This window comes from Pogoniulus pusillus, chromosome 17 (genome assembly GCF_015220805.1).
Source record: "Pogoniulus pusillus isolate bPogPus1 chromosome 17, bPogPus1.pri, whole genome shotgun sequence".
Classification (NCBI taxonomy): domain Eukaryota; kingdom Metazoa; phylum Chordata; class Aves; order Piciformes; family Lybiidae; genus Pogoniulus; species Pogoniulus pusillus.
The window spans coordinates 8,955,116-8,974,198 of NC_087280.1; the positions used below are offsets into that span (position 1 = coordinate 8,955,116).

At 39.6% G+C, this 19,083-nt stretch overlaps 1 protein-coding gene across 13 annotated transcripts in view; it reads right to left on the reverse strand.

Annotated features, from left to right (window-relative positions):
• Positions 1–19,083, reverse strand: part of TCF12 (transcription factor 12) — a 204,110-nt gene that overhangs the window by 28,558 nt on the left and 156,469 nt on the right. For 10 of the 13 annotated variants that reach the window (XM_064157538.1, XM_064157543.1, XM_064157540.1 and 7 more), the window contains exons 10-11: positions 1,295–1,400; positions 51–190 (exon numbers count right to left, since the gene is read on the reverse strand). In XM_064157538.1, coding sequence (XP_064013608.1) covers positions 51–190; positions 1,295–1,400 — 246 coding nt within the window. Of the gene's footprint in view, positions 1–50; positions 191–1,294; positions 1,401–10,993; positions 11,178–19,083 lie in introns of those variants that run through there. The other 3 variants (XM_064157545.1, XM_064157544.1, XM_064157546.1) reach the window with 2 other exon arrangements.

A 19,083-nucleotide genomic window follows, 5' to 3' on the forward strand; every position in this document is an offset into this window, starting at 1 on the left:
AGATCTCCATATACAAGCACGAACGCACTCATCTGTGCCGCACAGCTTACCAAACGGTCATGTGCATGCAGGCCGCCGTAACTGCCGGACTGGGACATGTGGGAAGAGGAGCTTCCCAGCATCCCACCATAGCCAGGCTGGCTCATGCCATTGGATGAACTCCAGAGGTCAGAAGAATTGTGGGTCCCATCTTTTTATTTATTTATTAATAAAAGAGGAAACAAGGGGAAAAAAAATTATTTGGAGTACTGAAATCCACTTTTCTTTACAAAATTATTTCAAAAGAACACAGAACCCAGCACATCAGCAGGGAAATGGTGGCCACTTTATTCTGCCTCTTCTACTTTCATACCACCACACTACTGTATTTCTAAAAACCCCCCAAAACCAACAGAGACTTTATAGTTGAAATACAATCCAACCACAGCTGAGAAAATACCAAGTACTTCTGCTAACTACACAGACCTTCAGTAAGACTGGATTTATATCGAGAGGGTTGATAAAAATTCCAGACTGAAAGAAATAATAAAGAAGGGAGTGGTGGGGAAAGGAGGCTGGCAGAGCAGAGCTCATCGTAAACATGTAGTGCAAAACATCTATGAAGGTAAAATAAGCTATTTATAGTCTGAAATACCCTAGCACCATAAAAAACCCCAACTTTTCACAGCAGATTTGAAATTACATTACATAAGCCTTAACCCACGAGTAAACACTGTATACCTTCTGCAGCACAAACTGAAGATCTCTGTGAACTCCTGTACAGAGTGACTATACCTTCAACACACTCCAAAACCTCCTCAGAATACAGTACTAGCTAACTGTACGAAGTGAGGCCGAGGGACTTAACTCTGCTCTTGTTTTGCTTAATGCAACCTTCCTTTTTTTTTTGGCACGCTGGACACACAAGCATTTGGGAACTTAAGACTGTTAGCTGATATTGTACAGTCAAATTCCAGAACAGGCAAGAAGCCCTCACCTCATTTTTCTCTATCACTCCAGCGTGCTGCTCTGAAGCCCCTACAAATCAAAGGACAGCAGATTCTGCCCATCTGGCCTGGTGCATAATCCCTTTAAATTTCAGTCAGCAATTAATGTCGTGAGAAAAACTTCAAATCAGCAGACAACTCCCTTCATCTATCTGTTTTAGAAGTACATAAAACTTAAATCATAGGCTCTAACACAGCCTATGTTCCCTTTCTAATCCTCATCTATTCACTACAACAGTGTCTGACTGCAGATTTCCAGCTAAGGGACAGGTGACACATATCCATATATTTTAAGTCATTTAACCTACCTTGCATAAAGAAAGTGCTAGCAAACATACTGCTTGGTGGCTTAGGAGACGGGTAACTTGGAGATTCTCGGTTGAAATCATCAGAACTTGGGGATGGTGCATACACCTAAATATTGGAAAGCGATAAAAGCAGGTTAGTAATGTTTGGGTGTCGTGCATTAAAAAACACCCATAACAGCACACAGACAGGGATAGAAAGCACAAATAAAAAAAGAACAGTGTAGCAAGCTGCAGCATTTGTTGCCCTTGTTTTATTTTCTTTTAGCAAGTTGCCACGGTACAGAGGAACTACAGTAGAATGATCCTAACAACACACTTTCTGGTGTGCCAACTCAGCCAGGTGGCCTGATAAAAGCTTGAATGCTGATTTTGCTTTCTAAGTGCATGACTCGAACAGACTTGTTGCTCAAGATAAAAAAAGCAAGATAAAACAACTGGGCCCCAAGCAAATTTTATTTTTAAAACAACTGTATGTCTTTTTGAATATTTAATCAGCTGGCATTTCAACAAGCAGAAAGAAAAAGAACATCCAGTCACAAATGTAAAGACTTTATTGCAAACACTCTATCACCCATTCAGAAGTTTGCACACCTTTGTGCAGTCAATAAAAAAAAAATACAATACAAGAATAGTACAAAACTGCAATATCAAGTCAATTATTTTTACCCTGGTCCAGTGGTTAAAGGATAATTTTCTTTCCAGTGTAACACCACACTGGAATGGCCAAGCTGAACTTCCAAATTAATTTTCTTAAGAAGTTAAAAACTGTTAGATGCCAAATAATCACAATGATTACAAGTCTTTCACTGCAGTAGCTCTAAGAAGAAATATCAAGCACATCCAGGGAATAAGTCGGACCAAAGAGGCCAGTATTCACAGACTCGAGGACTCTGCCCATAATGTGAGCTGTTCAAAGTGATGCTGTTGCTTTATAACCCATGTTTTGGGTGAGATACTGGGTACTGCAATACGACTAATGTATAATTGTTCAAATAAAAATCTTAAAGAAAAAAAATAGCAAATATGTCAGCCATGAATGTAAAAATGTTAATATTGAAACTAAAGTATCTCTTTGTTACGAAGTAAAAAAACCCCACAATGTATTTTCACTTGTATTCACCCTACTTGTGAATACATGAGGCTTCTGAAACTATACATATAGTAAGCATAATTTAAAAACTTTAAAGCAGTGTCCTAAAATGCTCTAAAATCCCCAAAGTCAGTATTTTTTATCTTTTCCTATGCAAACATCGACACACTCATGTTTCTACAACATCCACATCCCTACCTTCTCTTTCTGGGATGTTGTTTACCAAGCAAGAAAAAGGCCAAGAAAACTAAGGCGGCCAAGAAAAAAACGTGTCAGCTCCCTAAAAGAGACCCATTGTTCTCCCGCAGGGAGAACGCTCCGATACAGATATTTAGCGAGTGAAGTGGGCAAATCCCGCTGCTATTTGCATACCAATACCTCCCCGGCCCCCTCCCCCCAAAATGCTTTTCTAGCCTGCTGTTGTCAGACCAAATGGCTGGGCATGTGCCTGCAGACAGCGCTTTTCTAGCAGAGGGGCTGATTTACCACTCTCTTCGACTCGCTTTACATCCGCAGAATTTCAATACCATCTATCAAAGTACGGCGCGATGGAATCAGGACAAGGGCAGATGGAATTAGGCCGAGGGATAGCTGTCGATGGGAGCCGTGTAAGGCACACGGCAGCAGGTACAGGTACAACGACACTTGGGTAAAAAGGCGGCAAGGGGAAAACTCACAACTTTTGGTTGCATGCTTGTTTCAACACTGCTTTTTTTAACCAAACGAGACGTTTTTAGGAACGAAGGCCTGTCAGGAAGCCTTTGTTCCGTCTTTTATGCGCACACTGTCAGTCTAAGGAATAACCGTAAGAGAGATGCTGACCAGAGCTGAGTGACAGAGTGACAATATGTACCGTTAATACTCCTTACGACATATGTATTTCCCATGTATGCACGTACATTCCATGCCTCAGACATATTTTAACAAAAATGTCACTCTGTCAAACTGCAAATACTTGCACTCCTAAGACTGCAAACGTATTAGGCAAAACTGGGCTTAATTTACAAGTTCTCTGTTGCGCAGAATAGCGCAGCATATGCTATAGCTGATGGATAATCTATCACTGTCACAGGACAGCAGTGGAAACAAAGCTTTATGACATTTAGCACTGCCATGGAGATGTACACTGATTAATGCAAAATCGCCTACAGTGATGAATTATTCTTCTTCTAAACGGCAACGTTTTTGTCGAGATTTGTAAATAGGAGTTTCAGACTGAAATTTTAGCATTTTACACACCTGATGTATAAAAACTGATTAAACACTACCTCTGAAGGGAAATCAAACGGAGAAACTCCCACAAGTGCACCGTTTATAGGTATGTATGTACAAGCCATTAACATAATAAAAATGTTATGAATTATATTAATGTAAAAGAGGCCCTTCCAAACAGCTACATGAAAGTCCCAGCACAGACACATAACTTTATATAGTTTCTGCTTGTTTTGGTATCTTAACTATAGCTTGCAAAAATATAGCTGCACTGTTATGAAGCTGCACTTGTGCCAGTCTAGCTTTTTCAGATCAAAGGGTTCTTGCGGCAAAACACAACTGATGTGGTCTCAAAGACTTCATTAACTCCAGATGTGGGGAAACAGCCAGCCAGTTCCACAAAAGGACCAAGTCTCTTTTAGTTACAATCAGAACTACCCACAAATTAAACCCAGGCCTCTGATGTCATCTGATCACCTGCAGATGAGCACCAGGTTTTTTTCTGGTTAATGACCTAATCATAATTTTTATGTTGTGTTGCTACAAACAAAATCTAAAAGCAAAGGAGAAAATTTACTAAGATTAATCTGAAGTCCATGAAATGCAAAATACAAAGACTTTAAATAAGCACGTTGATAAAAACATTTTATTTTTAAGTTGGGAGTCTATGTGTATCAGGGTAACTGCTCACTCTGAAAGCCTCACATGCACTAGGAACTTCTCCAGCAAAACACTGCCTCTGTGTCTGCTGGCCCACAAGAGGCTTATGTGGCTGCACGGCAGCTCCCTGGTCTGTGTCCTAGTTGAAGGGCTTTCTCTTCTGCAACAGCTGAGACCAAGAGAGTTATAAATATGATGTGGCTGCTCAAGATGGCCTCTTTTTAGCTATTAAGCTGATAACAGCGACATCCAGGAGACATCAAACCAGTTTTTCCTGGCTGACATTCCAACTATGACAAGGAATACCGTTAAAAGGTCAGCCTGTCTGCACGGGCTCCTTGAAGAGGGTTGTCTCCAGCAGGTAGAAGTAGAGCCCATCTTCTAATCCTCTTAAATGCAGCGAGCCCAGGATGTGTCTCCATACTGACAAGCAAAACGCTCTTCAGTTACAAACGGGAAACTCTTTTCCAATAAGCACGGGTCAAACCCAGTTTTTGTACACCAATTGTACATACAAGTTACCAAGTGAAGTTCTTGACTCTTTTGGAACTGTGCTAGAATATACATCAATCCTAACACTGCAGCACTTCTGAAGGGTAGAGAGCTTCCTTGGAGGAAAGCAGGACAAATGAGCTGCTAAGGACATTAAGTCAGAGAGATCCACGTCGGTTTCTCCCACTCCTTGAGATTGTCTATGTTTCTCCAGTGGGAAATGCAAGATAACAAGAAATATATGTTTTGAGGGTAGTGGTTAAAGAGTTGACTTCAGAACAAAGCTGGAAAGACATTATCTGTACTGCACCAAGTTTAAGCAAAACAAACACATCATCCAGTTCTGAAATCTGCCCTGGTGATTAACATATGTAATCAGCACGACCATGAAAAGTTACACCGATATCTAAAAACACACCCCTGGATTACACAGCATGCTTCTGTTTACTAATACAAGTGCCAATACCATGAATGTGAAATTTGAAATTTACCAAATCTCATGCTAAGTAAAACCTCCAACCCACATTCTGCAAATGCATTTAATAACCATAACACTTAAGAGTCCTCCTGTTGGCGTACTTCCTCTCAGGCAATTTTCCTGTAATCTGTTTAAAATTCTTAAATATTTATCAATGTTTAATATTAATGTTAAAAGCAGATTAAAAAAATAGCAACCAAACCTTACTTCCGATGAGCTCATGCTATCTCAAGACCAAGTCTCCCATCATGCAGGCTGTTTATGGAATTATGAATGATGTTACTTAAGCCTAGCTATTAACAACTCTTGGAAGTTGAGGAAAATATTTATCAAACTGATGGAGACAGAATTTTTGAGAAACAGTGGAGATGGATAACCTATTCTGTACCTTGTAAACTCTGCTAAAGAGCTGATCTACATTCCATCAGCATCAGTCATGCACTGAGCAAGTGCGCAGTGATGCGTGATTTGTACATGTGGCAAAATTTCACAGCGTATTATCTGCAGGTTTTGTGGCAAAACCGACTTCTGCTCTAAGGCAGCTCTGGGAAAAGGAAACTTGTATTCATGTTCATTGTGTTTCTGAACAAAATCACGTACGAAAACTTCAGGAATGTAGAATACTAACTATAGCTTTCCAAGCTCCTCTTTACAGCAAGACAGAAGCTGCCAAAGAAACTCCCACCCTAAATTCTTGTTTAGCTGACATTTAAGCAAGATGTTAAAATCAAGAGCCCTAATATGCAAGATTGGGATATCATATCCTCAATCCTATTTTTTTGTTTCCAATACCAGGTGTAAGGCTTCATTCATCTAAAAACAACTCCTTTCACCACCCAGCATGAGGATACCACGCTCTTTTAAGAGAGCACAGCATTAATCTTGTCTGCAAAACAATTTTTAAGAACAATATAAAATATAAACTTCTTTAAGTAGCTAGGCTGAATTCCATCTTAAATAAATGTTTATGCAGTTTAGGCATGCTATACATGCTTGCATGGGTATTTCTGAACTGCAGAATCCCACTGCAATGGTGCACAGCACAAATATTTCCTAGCTTCTTCCCGAGTAAATGGCAATTTGAAGGCCACATTATAAAGCGATAGGCAAACTTACCAAATATCCAAATTCAGTATAAAGAAACTTTTGTTCTGGTCTTTTTATTTTTTGAATTGTAGAATGAGGCAGAGAGGAAGAAAAGGAAAGGAAGGCAGCAGGAATACTAACAGAAAAAAAAATATACATATGTACTGCCTGAAGATTATTTTTGTATTTTGTTCAGAAAAATCTCTTCTCCACAGCTGTCAAACTGTGATGTTACTGAAGGATGCACACATCTAAGTCTTCAAAAATTCCTGATTAAATTCAGATTTTAAGGAAACAAAACCCCAGAGAAACTGAAACTAATCAGCCTGATTCTTAACCTGTTCCCTGTATTTCAAAAGGCAGGAATCCCCATCACCAGCACTGACCACGGGAGGATGCAGCAGTAGATATAAGGCTATCTTTTGCATTTGCTTATCTCTCCTCTGAGCTCATAAGTACTGTTTCTGTCCCCCCCAACACAGACTATTATATTTCTACACATGGACTTCAACACGCAGATGATTATGAAAGCACACATGCTGAGCAAACAGGGTGTGTTACTCTTTGCTGCTCGCATTTTGAGAAATATAGATCTGTCTGATACAGCACCTGATCCCATCCCTAGCTGCTTTCATTTGCTCAAGGAAATGGACATAACCTTCACTTTCAAGCATCAATAAAGCTTGTTGCAGACAAGACACCCTTCTGGCAGGGGACCACTGCTCTGTAGATTGGCAGTTCAACCCAAAGGAGTGAAGCAGGAAAACTCTCTTGGGCTGATGCATTGTAACTCATTGTTTTTCAGTGGGACGGGGAGGAGAAAGAGAGAGAGGAAGAGATAAAAAAACCACCCAGCCAACGAATGTTTACTACCTCTCTTTATTCAGTCTCCACAGCCATATACCCCTGGAGATTTTCCAGCTGATCTTATGTTTGTCCTGACTTAGAAATGTTAGCTTTGACCTTGTCTAAGTTGCTGTGGGCAGCATATGGTACAGGACAGCTCTAATTGTACTTTTCTCCCTTTATACTAACTGCCTCAATACTAATAAAAGCAGAATTGAATTATTCTTCTTTTGCACCTGGTTGCTCCAAAATTTACAAACTGAAAACGCTTCACTTTGATGTTAAAAGACTCAGTATGTTATTTATTGCATAACAGCGACAGAAATGCATGCTGTCATCTAAGCATCAGGCAGTGTTATTAACGTGTTTCTCTCTGCTCTAACTCCGAGAGCAATGGCTGCAAGGCAGGCAATTTCTCAACTGAAAAAATCCCCAAGTATACGTGTATGCTCACATCTGTATTTACTCATCTGTACACATGTGCCCATACACATGTACATATGACATGCACACACAGGGACACACTTATAAATAGCCTTTTACAAACTCAAAATTATCAACATTTTTTTTCCCTTTAAAAAAATCCCAATATAAGTTAGTTTAAAAAAAAATTACAGAGAATTAGATATATGCTAAAATATCTATATATGTGCTCATCCCCACCCCCCCTTTTTAAGAAGGCATTGTAGAAACCTACTGTGAAAGATGCAGTAACTCCACCTTTGAAAGGGGATCACTAAAATCTCAGCCTATACTGAGAAAAACAAATAATTATTCAATAATAAAACCCACCCATACATAGACTGGTGTATCAGGTAACACATACAACGTTCAGAACACAATAATAACATGTAACTTACCCACAAATTTATTCTCATATGAAATAGCAGTTATACATGACATAAACCAAAATATAATCACTACTGCTCCTGAAATTGACTTATTGTGGTGATAACAGACATTAGTCTATTATAATCTTTACAAAAATAATTCTGTATTATGGTTAGAAAATAATATATTTTCTGGTAAACATATAGAAGAAAGGAAGGAAAAAAAGTGTAAATCCTTCAACTCTGTCTTTCGCTCTTCATACACAAAGAAGACATAAAACTCCCATTACTTAAATATTATTTAAAATTCCCATTACTTAAATATTATTTTGGTGCTATTCCACTTTTAAAAAATTAAATGAAAAGGTTCTAGTGAAGGACAAAGTTTGCCTAGTCATTTTTCAGTTTAAAAAAACCTAAACCAAACAAAACCACAAAATAAATTAAAAATGTGTAATTTAAATCTGTGCTATTATTTCTACTTATAGAATTTTGAAGCTTCTCTTTTTAATAAGGGTTTAAGTGTTTGGATTTTTTTGACTCTGCAGCATAGCTCCTGAAAGAAAAAGATGACAAATTTTTAAGAATAGATGTAATTTTAACTATTCTTTTTCCAAAAAGCTCTGTAGTAAATTTTTGTGAGCCTTCCATGAACTGAGAATATTTTCTATATATCAACAGAAAAGGATAAGAAAAAAAAAAAAAAAAAAAAGAACAAAAACCCCTCAACTGCCACAAAACTACCACACAACAGGAAAAATTCTAGTTCAGCAAGAGTGTTTTTTTTTCCCTTTACAATACAGAACAAGATTTTTTTTCTTTTTAATTTGGCGAGAATTCTTCAAACATATTTTTTTTGGTAACATCTATTGCACGTAATGGTAAAATGTTACTCCTTAGAAAGAGATTTGTATTAAAACACTACTTTTCACGTGTCCCTCCTAAAATATACAGAAACAACAAAAAAACCCAACCCCTTTCAAATACCAAAACTCCCAAATTAATTTTTAAACTTAGGTGCCAGTGCATACATGACCAACTAGTGGGGTGTTCATATACTTTTAAAGCTTAATATTAAGTTTTCTTTTGACTTACAAATTTACTAATATGAAGAGAACAAAACACACTGAATAAAAAGTCCAAATCGCTCATTTCTGCATGTCAATTCCCACTTGTTTTATGTGTAAATAAATCCGATTTGATTACATCAGCAAATAGCAAAGACTGACAGTCTAAAAAAAATTAATACAATAATCTAAATAAAGTCAATGAGATGCATACTATCAACGAATAACTGATCAAACAACATGAATAAAAGCAGTAAGGCATCACAATTAGGGTGTGTGTTCTGTTCTCTCGTTACAGAAATGTTCTTACAAAGATCTGGCACACACACCAAAAACTGTAGCACAAAAACCAATCTCCCCAACTTGAAAAAGTATATATAAATTAGTAGTTTAGTCCAATTTGCAAAATTCCTACGGGAAAAAATGCTAAGAGATAGGGAGGCATTAAAAAAAAACCAAACAAAAACCCAAAACAAAACACCAAACAAACCAACAAAAAAACCCCGGGCAACATGATATAGGATCGTCATATGATTTGTCATCTATTTACTAACTCTTCAAGCTCATAAAGGTCACCTCTGACCCATAACAGGCACATGCTATCAATTTTCAAGCAATGCTCTTCTACAGTACCAGCACTTCCATCTACTATATGCCTGGAAATACTTAATAAGATCAAAGCCTATTTTCCTGCTACAAGAACAAAGAGAAATGTTGTAATAGAGTGATCTGTGCTCTAGAAAGAATAAAATCAAAACTCCATGCAAGTTATATTCCCTTTGCTTCGGGGGTATTGTACAGTTAATTTTACTTAAGTCTTATATATATCTTCACATAAAACTTCAAACAGACTGCTTTAGCCTAGGAGCAGACATGAAAGAAAAATAATTTCATATTTGAAAGACAGCTGGCATTTATACCAAAGGAAATGAAATAGAGACCAAGTGGTTTTACTCGTTCCCCTAACCACTCCTCCAGTATCTTTTCGTTACTCAAGCAGCTCAGACACAATGTCTTTCATGAACGCTTTAATTATCATTCAAGAAAATTCCTGGCAGAAAACTTTACTAATGAAGGCAAAGCTCACGCAGGCCCATGAGAGGAGAAACAGCAGTAAAAATACCAAAACAACAAAACCCACGGAAAGGATCAGTAATAGCATCTCCGTTTTTCCTATTTATTTTTATCACAAAAAAAGGCAAAGCCACGGACAATATCAAGAGACTGAAAAAGACCACCGTGTTTTATTCACCACTCTATGCCAGCCCTTGCACACAAAAAAAAAAATCAGAGATTTCACTTTTTCGGGCTCTGCAAGTATTTTTTCTTTTCCCTCCAGTGGCTGTAGTGGCCTCGGCAAGTCAGACGGCCAGATCGGGCAAAGCAGCCTTAATGGCTGGCTACGGTGCTCTCGGTGCCCGACAGCCCGGCCCTTACTGACGCCCGGCAACACGGTGGTGCGGGCTTAGAACCCGGCCATTAGCAGTTACTGAAGGGCGCTGGGCAAGGCTGCTCCGCGAAAACGTAAAACGAAAACCAACTCAAACACCAAGGAGAAGTCGCAAGCGCGCAGGAACCCGAACTTCACTATACTCCGCGACACCCCAGTGAGCGGTCCCGGGCCCGGACAGGGCGGGAGCGGTCCCGTCCGGGAGCGCCGCCTGGCTGCGGTCCCCCGAGCTCCTACGGAGCCGGACCTGGCCTCTCCGTACAGAAGTGAGCAGACTTTCCACCACGCAACCCCGGTGTAGTTTCTCCCAGAGGCCGCTCGTCCCCCGTTCGCTCCAGCACGAGAGCAGCCCGCTCCTGAAGCCCCCCACACCCCGGCCCTCTTGAGGCTCAGCACTGTGGTACGCCCGGCACTCCGAACTCGCATTTGCCCAGCGGCCGCGGCTGCCCGGCGCTCCACAGCTCCCGAACAAAGGCAGCCGCCCTTACCGTCTTGCCGTTGTAGTAGTACATGAGGGAGTTGCTGCCCACGCCGGGAACGGGGTACGCGCAGTACATGGCGAGGCTGGCGGCGGGCCGGGCTGCTGCGCGCCGCCTCCTTCCACCACATCCACCCGCCCGGCCGCCCGCGCCGCTCCGCGCCGCCCGCGCACATGGAGCGCCTCAGAGGCGACTTATGCAAAGCAGGACTGAACCATCTCCGGCCAGGCGCGGGGGTAGGGCGAGCATGGGCCCCGCCGGCCCGGGCTGGGCCAAGCGGCGGAGGGAGGGGGCACTGCCGCGCACCAGCCCGCAACCCCAGGTCCACACCCGCCCGCGATCAGCGTGCGCGTCCCAGGGAGCTGCTGGCCACGAGGAACCAGCTAATGGACACGTCCTGAGCGGGTTAATCCTCTGCTTTTTGTTTTAATTAAATTAGAGCACTTGTGGCAGCGGAGACGCTGCTTGACGCAGCCACACGGCCATCTGGCTCTGCCTAAAGTTGCTTCCAACTTTCGCAAAGCCTCCCAAAGCAAAGTGGGGAGCGGGTCCCACGGGAGAGCCAGAGCACCCAGGCAGCGCTTTCAGGGCCCCCTCCAACCGCCCCCAGCACAGCCACCGTGCCACAGGCTGCCTGATAACAAGCAGGGCAGGCCGTACGTTGTGTAAGAGCCTTAGACACTGGCAACACGTACACAAGACACTTAGCTTTAAAATAACTTAAAAATCATGTAAGTATTTCTATTGTATGGGCTCATCCCCACTCCCTCTTTAAGACAAGGTGTACAAAGCATGACGGTTCTTTAGAAGCATGAGTCCAGCCTCCCTGTGTACTGTAGGAAAAAATAGTAATTTTGCGTCCATATCAGAAAGGAAAGAAAAGGGAGGGACCCAGACAACTTTGGCAGATGACAAAAATGTTAATTATACAATACAGCAAACAGACTGCAACCTCCAGCACGAAAACCCCTCAATAGTTGCACTTTGTCTCTGTCTGTTAAACCTTTTTGTCTTCACTGAACAGCGGCATTAACTAACGTTAACTCTTAACGAGGCGTACACTTCTTCGTTCTCTACACATGAATGCACTTGGTTATTAACTGAGCTCCTGGCAAGTCAGATACAGATTTTAATCCAGGAATAAAAAGGTTAAAGCAAAACCACATTTCCCCACCTCTAACTGTGTCAACTGCCAATGCTGTGCATTCTCCCTGCCTTCCTCCTGACAAAAGCAGGAAAATACTTCAGGATATGGGGGGAAAATGGGCAAAGTTCAATGCTGCAATTTGCAGCGAAAGCAAGCTGCAGAAATTTGTTTCGTTTTGTCAAGTACCTCGTGTGTCTGAAACGTTCTGCAAGCGTGCCAAATTCACTACAGTAGAACACTATGGTCAGATTAAAATCTTGGTGGGTTTTCTCAGGATGTAACTATTGCTGTCTGTAAATATGGAGAATATACAGCAGATACTGACAAAAAATATTCACACCATCTTCCAAAGCTTTTTCAGAAAACTCTTTCAATCAGTTAGGAGACCTGTGTTCAGAGCATGTTGGCAAACACATCCTGAAGTTTACATCAGATAAAGAACGCTTTCATTTTTGCTCTAAGACAAAATTACACCTCCAGAACACTAACCGTGCAGTAAACCTAACGATAACTGAACTCTTCTCCAATACAAAAGGCATACCAGCAGCAGCTGCAAAAAAGAACATCACTACACTTCAGACTATTAAACAGTCAGGCCTGCAGAGTGACTTGCGGCTTCCTCCTTCCCCTGGGGACCACAAAGACCCATTTTAGAGCCCAGAGAGTCCTTAAGAAGCTTTGATTTGCAGCTAACTGCCATTTCTTAAAGCTTCTCACTAACGTTCAGGTCTCTACAGATGAGATACGCTAAAAGATCTTCAGATCTTTGCATGTGCTACTTCTGATAGCACACTAGATCAGAATCACTAATTTGGACTAATGCACAACTCTAAAAAAAATCCTAAACACTGGAAAAGGCACTTTCAGCTTGCAAGAACTAAAGAAGTTTGGATTTTTTTTTCTGAGGTGCACAAAGTTTTTAAATCACTAAAAATCCTACACCAGAGTAACTGCAGTCAGTTCTTGGAGACTATGATCAACATTGTTGCCATTGTTATTGCACCTCAGTGCACACATGCCCGATTTTCTGAATAGCTGTATTTGAGATAACACAATCAAATCCTTCTCTCAAGAAATGAACATTATCCACCCATATTACAAGGACTTGGAAAAACACTGAAAGATACATCAGAAAAAAATTACTGTTCTCCGTGGCATCAGGAGGGAAGCTTCACATTACAACTGCCCTATATTTGTGCGGAGCCGTTGTAACAAAAAATATAGGCAGTATTAACTGGTAATATTTATTAACACAGCATTTATCAGTACATCAAAACCATGCACATTTTTCACCATCTCATGAGTTCAGACAAAAGCACAATGTCACCAATAAAACTGAGCAACATCACTGCAAACGCTGTTTGTAGACAAACTGATTTCAAGACTGGTACCTCCACAGAGGCAATACAGGAATTTGCACCCAAGTTATTTCCTCACAAATCAGAATAATGGTTTGAGTTTACAAAAAAGGGAATTAGTTGTCCTACCCCCAGTTACATTGTTGGGAATAAAACTCTGTGAACAATACTTGAAATTTTATCACTGTATCTGCTCTACATCTACTGTATGAAAACACTGTTTCTCACAGGCCATTTGCCACATGGATTCAACTCACAAGATCAGACCATAATTTGAAACATATCAAACTTCAACTCATGGAAGTCTACTTTCACCAGGAAAGACGAAAAATAAAACCTAAAATGAAAGAATTTGAAAGCCTGCTCAAAAATAGCAATGTTGTTACCAATAATTCTATTTGTAGGAACTACTACCAGATAACTATTCCAGAAGCTCCTAAAGTCCAAAGTGAGTTTTTGGTTTGTGGTTGCAATTTTTATAATCTCCATTTAAGCCAAGCAACAGCTGCTCTGAAATTTGTTTTCTTAAGAGAATCATGTTACAGTGAAATGAATCATAGCTGGATCAGCAATACTGTACTGGGTACAGTTGTTTACTCCATTTTTCCTTGGTGACCAGTCAAGGGTTAATCTTATGACTCAGTCTGACAAAACAAGTCAGCTGGAGACAGGGCCAATTTTTTAAACTTGATTTCAGACAGACATGCCGTCAGCAGAGGAGCACTGAACTGACATGCACTTTGTAGCCTGAATTGTTTCCACTCATGACCCTGTACTGTGTGTCAAAAACAATAAACTGCCTGTTTTCTAAAGTATGTAAAGAGATTATGAAAGCTGACGTAGATCAAAATACTGACCTAATAATAAACCAAGCTACCTGCAGGAAAATGTTTTCAAAGACTTTCAACACTAAGAAATTTTGTGAATGAGCTACATGTTCTCCTTGAAAACAAACTGTTCTGTGAAATGCATTCTTGTTTCACTTGTCAGAGCCACAAAGCAAACACACAATAAACACATGTAACCCATCACTTGAATTTATAAAAAATAAACATAATTCCCCCAGATCACTGAAAGTTGTACCACATGAAAGATAATTATGTAACTGTCTCAACAGAGGAGAGCCATCCTCTGGTCAAACATGTTCCACAACAAACCAGAAATATCAGGATACTTTAAAAAGAGTGCTGCTTTTAATCGCAGTTTTATTATTTTAAACCATTCTATTCAAACAGAACAAGCAGCCAATTCTTTCACAAGAATTCTGTGCAACTAGACATTCAAGTTGCATTTTCATCAACAAAAGCAACTTGAAGTGTAACCGATGAGTTTCCTCACAGAGACTTGGCTTAGATCCTGATGAAAACATGGTACCTAGTAAGAGCCCAAGCCTGCTTTTATTGGGGATGCCAGTTCTATTGTTCTCAGTAATTTCCATTTAATTTCTTAGGGGTGAGGTTATTAACCTGCTATCTTTGGAAATCGGCAACGGCAACTGCTCTACAAGTCTCCTGTTTTAACCCCACTCCACCATAAGGTTGGAACTTATCAATTTCAACCACATTTGACAGAGAAACAGAAGTTTCACTAGTGATTAAATTCTTATCAGTTCCAAGAAAACTGGAAGCTGACTGGGAGAGACAGACCCCACTGAAATAATGGCAAGGAATAGAAGATAAAAGACAAATTCATAGAAAATTAGTCTGATACTAACCAACCTGTTGCTAATTAAAATATACATAGCAACTGTGGACTGCTTCTCTTGTGCAATTCAGTAAAAAAAAAAAAGTAATTCTGTGCATCTCAGGACTCCCAATATTTATTTTAAACCCAAGCATTTATGATGATTAAATATAGCAAGGCCAGATATAGTTACCATCATTGATGAAGGATGTGTTCAATATCATGCATAATGTAGCTGTTAGAATAGACAAGATTTTATGTCTTAAGAAGCAAACCTGGCCATTTTAAGGGGAAAACATATTGCTCATTATCCTGTCCTCTATGTCATTAATCAGTTAAGTAAATGTTAATTTATTTTAAAAGCCTTCTGTTGTTAACCAACCACAAAGTATGCTGTTCAGCAGGGACAGAGCAGACTAATTGTACGCAAGACAATTTAACCCAGCAGACTACATTCGATAGGCAACTCTCCCTACCCCTCAACATCTAAGGGAAGACATCTTAAGCAAATTAATTCACTCATCTATGCAAGAGCTTAAATAGTTTTGTGGTTTTCCTGTTCAAGAAGTTTGTCTTTTAATTGTGGTTGTTGGTTGGCTTTTTTTCTTATTTTTGTAAAGACCTTCAGTTACCTATGACAGTATGGGTAAAAATACAACTGGCTTTTAAAAAACACATTTGAAACTACAGATAGGAAACCTCTCTTTTAATAGTTTTCCAAATAATATTGAGTTACAGATGGTTAAGCTTTCACCCAAGTATTTTACTAGAACCAGAAGAATGAGAGATAAAAGAGCTCTGTGTCATATCCTTAAGGATCTAAGATAAAACAATTTATCTCAGATGGCTTTAAAACCTTTTTCAAAATCTTTCAAATGCAGTTTTGATAGGACACTGTTCAAACTCAGCAAATTTTATTATTTTGCTGAAAATATTTAGTACCTAAGGTTTGAAAACCTCTATATAGATGTCTTCACTTATATCTACATTAAAAAGTAAATAACCACATTTATTATCCTGAGCCAATAAATGATTATCTGGTGGCCTCTGATGGAATAATCATCCTCAAATGCACTAAAACCCACCAAATCTAAGAATGTGTATAGACCTTAAAAGAATTTTTAAACCTAAAATTTAGGAGGAGTTAGTGAAACTTGCCAAAAGACTACTCGAATTAAAAATCTTTTCACTCAAGTCAACTCAAAATATATATTAAAAATATATTCGAAGAATTAAGAAATGATTAAAGGATCCCTCTGCTGGTCCAACCTTAGCATCATTCCACTCTTTGATTACTGAATCAGTTTTTTCTCCCCTCATCAAAACCCTGAAGCCACATCTGCACTTGTGTTAGCTCCCTGTAGGTGGCTCCAGAGTCAAAACCTGAGCCCAGCCCAATGTATAAACACACACTTTTGGAATTTATTAAATAATTCAGTGTCAGAGAAGCTTTAGAAGATTGCTTGTTAAAATGCAGAGGGCTAGTTGTGCCTCAGCATGTATTTCCTCGTATCTCTTCCCTTCTGTACTCCAGCTTGCTGCTTAGAGAAAAGTTCTTTCACAAATTAAGCCAAGCAAGCTATCAAGAGTCAAACATCCTTCAGGTAGGTATATGCAGGATTTCCACAGAAAAGCTCTCTCAATTTAACAACCTCACAACAGTTCACTACAGTCAGAGAACAGGATAGCTAGTTGGGAAAAAGGAGTCATTTGTAATTGAAAAAAAAAACAAACCAAACACTACAACAAAAACCCAAACACACACTCCTCAAAAAAACCCAAACAAAAAAACAACCCACCCATAACAACCCCACCCACAAAAAAAAAAAAAACAAAACCAACCCAACAAACTATTAGGAGAGGATCAGCTAAGTACCTTCACCCTAATTCAGTGGGAACCTGATCCGAACCTTCACAATAGCACTTCGCAATGGGCTGCTAAATGACAGCTAAATGTCCTCATATAGCTGGGAGTGGGTGGAATGATACAATCTGAGGAACTGCGGTTTTCAGATACACTTCAAATAAAGGCCATGTTGGAAACAACCACGATAATCAGAATCACAGAAACATCCAGGGTGGAAAAGACCCTCAGGATCACCAAGTCCAACCTATAACCCTACTCTACACGATTCACCTTAAACCATATCCCTAAGCACTACATCAAAAAAAAGCAGGTCTTTTACTTATTAAACATTAAATCTCAACAAAACACTTTTACTTGGGTCGGCAATCATTTGAGGGTTGGAGGTTTTATATATTCCCTTTTGTTCAAGCCCACAGATGCAGATGGTGGCACTTGAATCAAGTGACCAAAGAACGAGCATGAAGCAGAAGGCAAGATGGAAGACCCAGACAAGAGGAAATTACAAGTTCTGTGTTGCATTATCCATAAGGATTTATTTGCTCAGTTTTGTTACTTAAAATTACCTACTAGAACACACAGCAGAGACAAGGGTCAGGCAATTTACTGCTGCCTTTGAAAGTGTTGGGTACTAAAGACAAGTGACAGCTGAATGCATCACTTGGTTGTGCAAGGCAATTCAGAAGAGTTCTGCACAGGCTAAATGCTGCTTTTTATGTTTTGACACCAAGTCTGACAATCCTTACCAAAAAAATAAAACCCCAACCAAGTCCTTCTAGAAGGCCAGTTAAACGACATGACAGACACCTAAACATCACACAAAATAGCCACCCAGGACACTCCAGTTTTTTTTTTCAGAGCCACAGACCTCATAAAAGAGTTTTGCTTTACACCAGGCTGCCTTAATACACTTTTGAGCTTGCTATTATTGAGGATAATTCTCTAAAGAAAGTCCTCTCAGCTTGCAAATGTTATTATTTTTAATACAATCTGAACATTAAAGGCTCAAAACCCTGGTTTCAGATAAATATTCAGTCCTTCCACTCCATGATTTCCTCTCACCTGCAGAAGGGATGAAGAAAGGAGGGAGCACAAAAGAGAGAAGGATCTATTATTTTTCTTTTGATACCACTGGTATCTTTACGAGACATCTTGAAATATATTTCTCAAGCTCTATCTTGTAAGACTAGAATGACATCAAAAAGAGAAGTTTCTTAAATGTAAATCAAGTATTGTCTAGCTTTGCCACATAAAAAATTCTCATGATTACTTACTACCCATGGACTATATGCATACTACACAGGGTGAACCCCTAAAAATCTAGATATAAATTGCCTTAAATATATTGAAAACCATGAGTTTGAATTTACAAGACCCGGTCTTAGAAAAGCATATAGTAACAATTTGTCAAATGAGTAAGTGGCAGCCCAAAGTTTAATAATAGCTGATAATCTCGAGTACTCTGTAAAGTCTAAAACACCAAAAACAATTAGAAATGACACTACACAGAAAATAATCAGACATTTGTGCCTGTGTGTCACAGCTGATTTACTGTAACAAAAATCAAAACACTTAATGTATTTCAGGCTATTTCTCTGACATGAGACTAATTAAATGGCAAAAGAACGATGATGTGTATTCACACCTCTCCTTAGAACGATGGCCGCACGATAGCTACTGATTATGGTATTAGTCATAACTACTAGTTCAAAATATTTTCTGACCGCATACGCAAACAGTAAGTTCCTACTCACAGTCCATACAAAATTAGATGGCACTCTCCCAGTGCGTTTCCAAGTACGCCTTACTTTTTCTTTCTTCTCCCTCCCCAGACAGAGCAGCTCTTTGAAAACCCTGACACTCTGCTCTTCCTATCTTAGCCCCGTCAATTAGCGACAGTTATTAGTTTCTTGGCTTAGTTACCGTTAACTCCTACAATCACAAACATTCTCAGAAATACAGCAGTTCTGAATCTCTGAGGATAATGTAACATACTGAGCAGTATTTTTCCCTCTGCTACAACATAAACGGCACATCATAAACTTCC